Here is a 1,499-nt window from a genome sequence, read left to right on the forward strand (position 1 = left end):
CGCGTGTTGGCAACGCTCCAGGACTAGTAGCGGGACAAAAACCTAAGAAGACTAATAATAAGTATGATAATAGGTTGTTGATTAATATAATATGAATAAGTTGTGAGACGTGATGACCTCACCTCTTGTGGCACTCGGGGCAGGTGTGTGCGTCCCGTGCGGCGTGCAGCAGCGCGTGGCGTCTCAGAGACGAGGACGAGGAGAACGTCTTCCCGCAGGCGCTGCAGCCGTGCGGCCGGGCTCCGGCGTGGCGCCTCTCGTGGGCCAGCAGGGCGCCGCGCCGGTGGAAGCCCCGCCCACAGGCGCCGCACAGGAACGCCCGCGCCTCGCCGTGCGCCGCGGCGTGCACCTTCAGGTGCGCCGCCTGGGTGAAACCGCGGCCGCACACCCGGCAGGTGAAGGGGCGGAGCCCCGAGTGGACGAGGCGGTGGCGCCGCAGGTTGGACGCCACGCTGAAGCCACGCCCACAGGTGGAGCAGGTGAAGGCCTTCTCGCCGGTGTGGACGCGGCGGTGCACCGTCAGCCCGCTGCGGCTGGAGAAGCTCCTCCCACAGGTGGAGCAGGCGTGGCGCCGCTCGCCCGTGTGCGTTCGCAGGTGGGCGCCCAGGCCCCCCCGCTGGCTGAAGCTCCTCCCACAGACGCCGCAGCTGAACGGGCGCAGGCCGCCGTGCACGCTCTGCTGGTGCACGTGCATGCTGCGCCGCGTGGTGAAGCCTTTAGCACACACGGGACATGTGAAGGGTTTCTCCTTCAGGTGGACTCTCTGGTGGACAGACAGGCGGCTGGGGGACAACCAGGGACATCATTACACACACACACACACACACACACACACACACACACACACACACACACACACACACATACACACACGTGTATATAAAAACTAGAACTTTCTAAAAACCTGAAACTTAAACCAGCACTCACTCTGAAAACTAATTATAATAGACTCTAACGAGCTCACCTTGGTTTGGAGAACTCTTTCCCACACTCGTCACACCTGAGGCAGCCGCCCGTCTTCTGACAGGTGAGTCTGTGCTGGACGAGGACGCACCTGGCCGCCAGCGTCTCGCCGCAGGCCGAGCAGGTGAGCGTGCGCAGGTGGCCGGGGGTGCCGAACCCCTTCCCGCAGGCGGGGCAGCTGAAGGTCTGGGTGCTGGACGCCGCAGGGGGCTGCTCTGATTGGCTGTTTTCACCTGGAGGGGCGCCCGATTGGTGTCTTGCCTCCACCTGAGGGTCTCCTTCAGCTGCAGGGGGGGCCGAGTCCTGCTGAGGCTCGAGTGCAGCGTCTGTAGACAATGACAAGGAGAAGGAACTGCCAATTAGTGGCCATTTAATGTTGGACACACCAGACTCCATGTATATAATCACTACTTTTATCATCGTAGAACACACTTCATTCAATGAGGACAGAAACTAAATAAAACTACCTAAAGCCGTCTTGGTTCATCTTTCCACTGTTCCACCAATCACCACTCTGGTCTGGTTGGAATAAACTC

At 60.2% G+C, this 1,499-nt stretch overlaps 1 protein-coding gene across 1 annotated transcript; it reads right to left on the reverse strand.

The window, feature by feature from the left end:
• Nucleotides 1–116: 116 nt before the first annotated feature.
• LOC117941152 (zinc finger protein 239-like) lies at nt 117–1,359 on the reverse strand. The gene is made up of 2 exons (XM_034866239.1): nt 965–1,359; nt 117–782 (listed from the first exon to the last, which is right to left on the reverse strand). The coding sequence occupies exons 1-2, from the start codon at nt 1,357–1,359 to the stop codon at nt 119–121; spliced, it is 1,059 nt and encodes a 352-aa protein (XP_034722130.1). The 3' UTR covers nt 117–118.
• Between the last annotated feature and the right edge of the window lie 140 nt (nt 1,360–1,499).

This window comes from Etheostoma cragini, unplaced genomic scaffold (genome assembly GCF_013103735.1).
Source record: "Etheostoma cragini isolate CJK2018 unplaced genomic scaffold, CSU_Ecrag_1.0 ScbMSFa_4480, whole genome shotgun sequence".
Lineage (NCBI taxonomy): Eukaryota > Metazoa > Chordata > Actinopteri > Perciformes > Percidae > Etheostoma > Etheostoma cragini.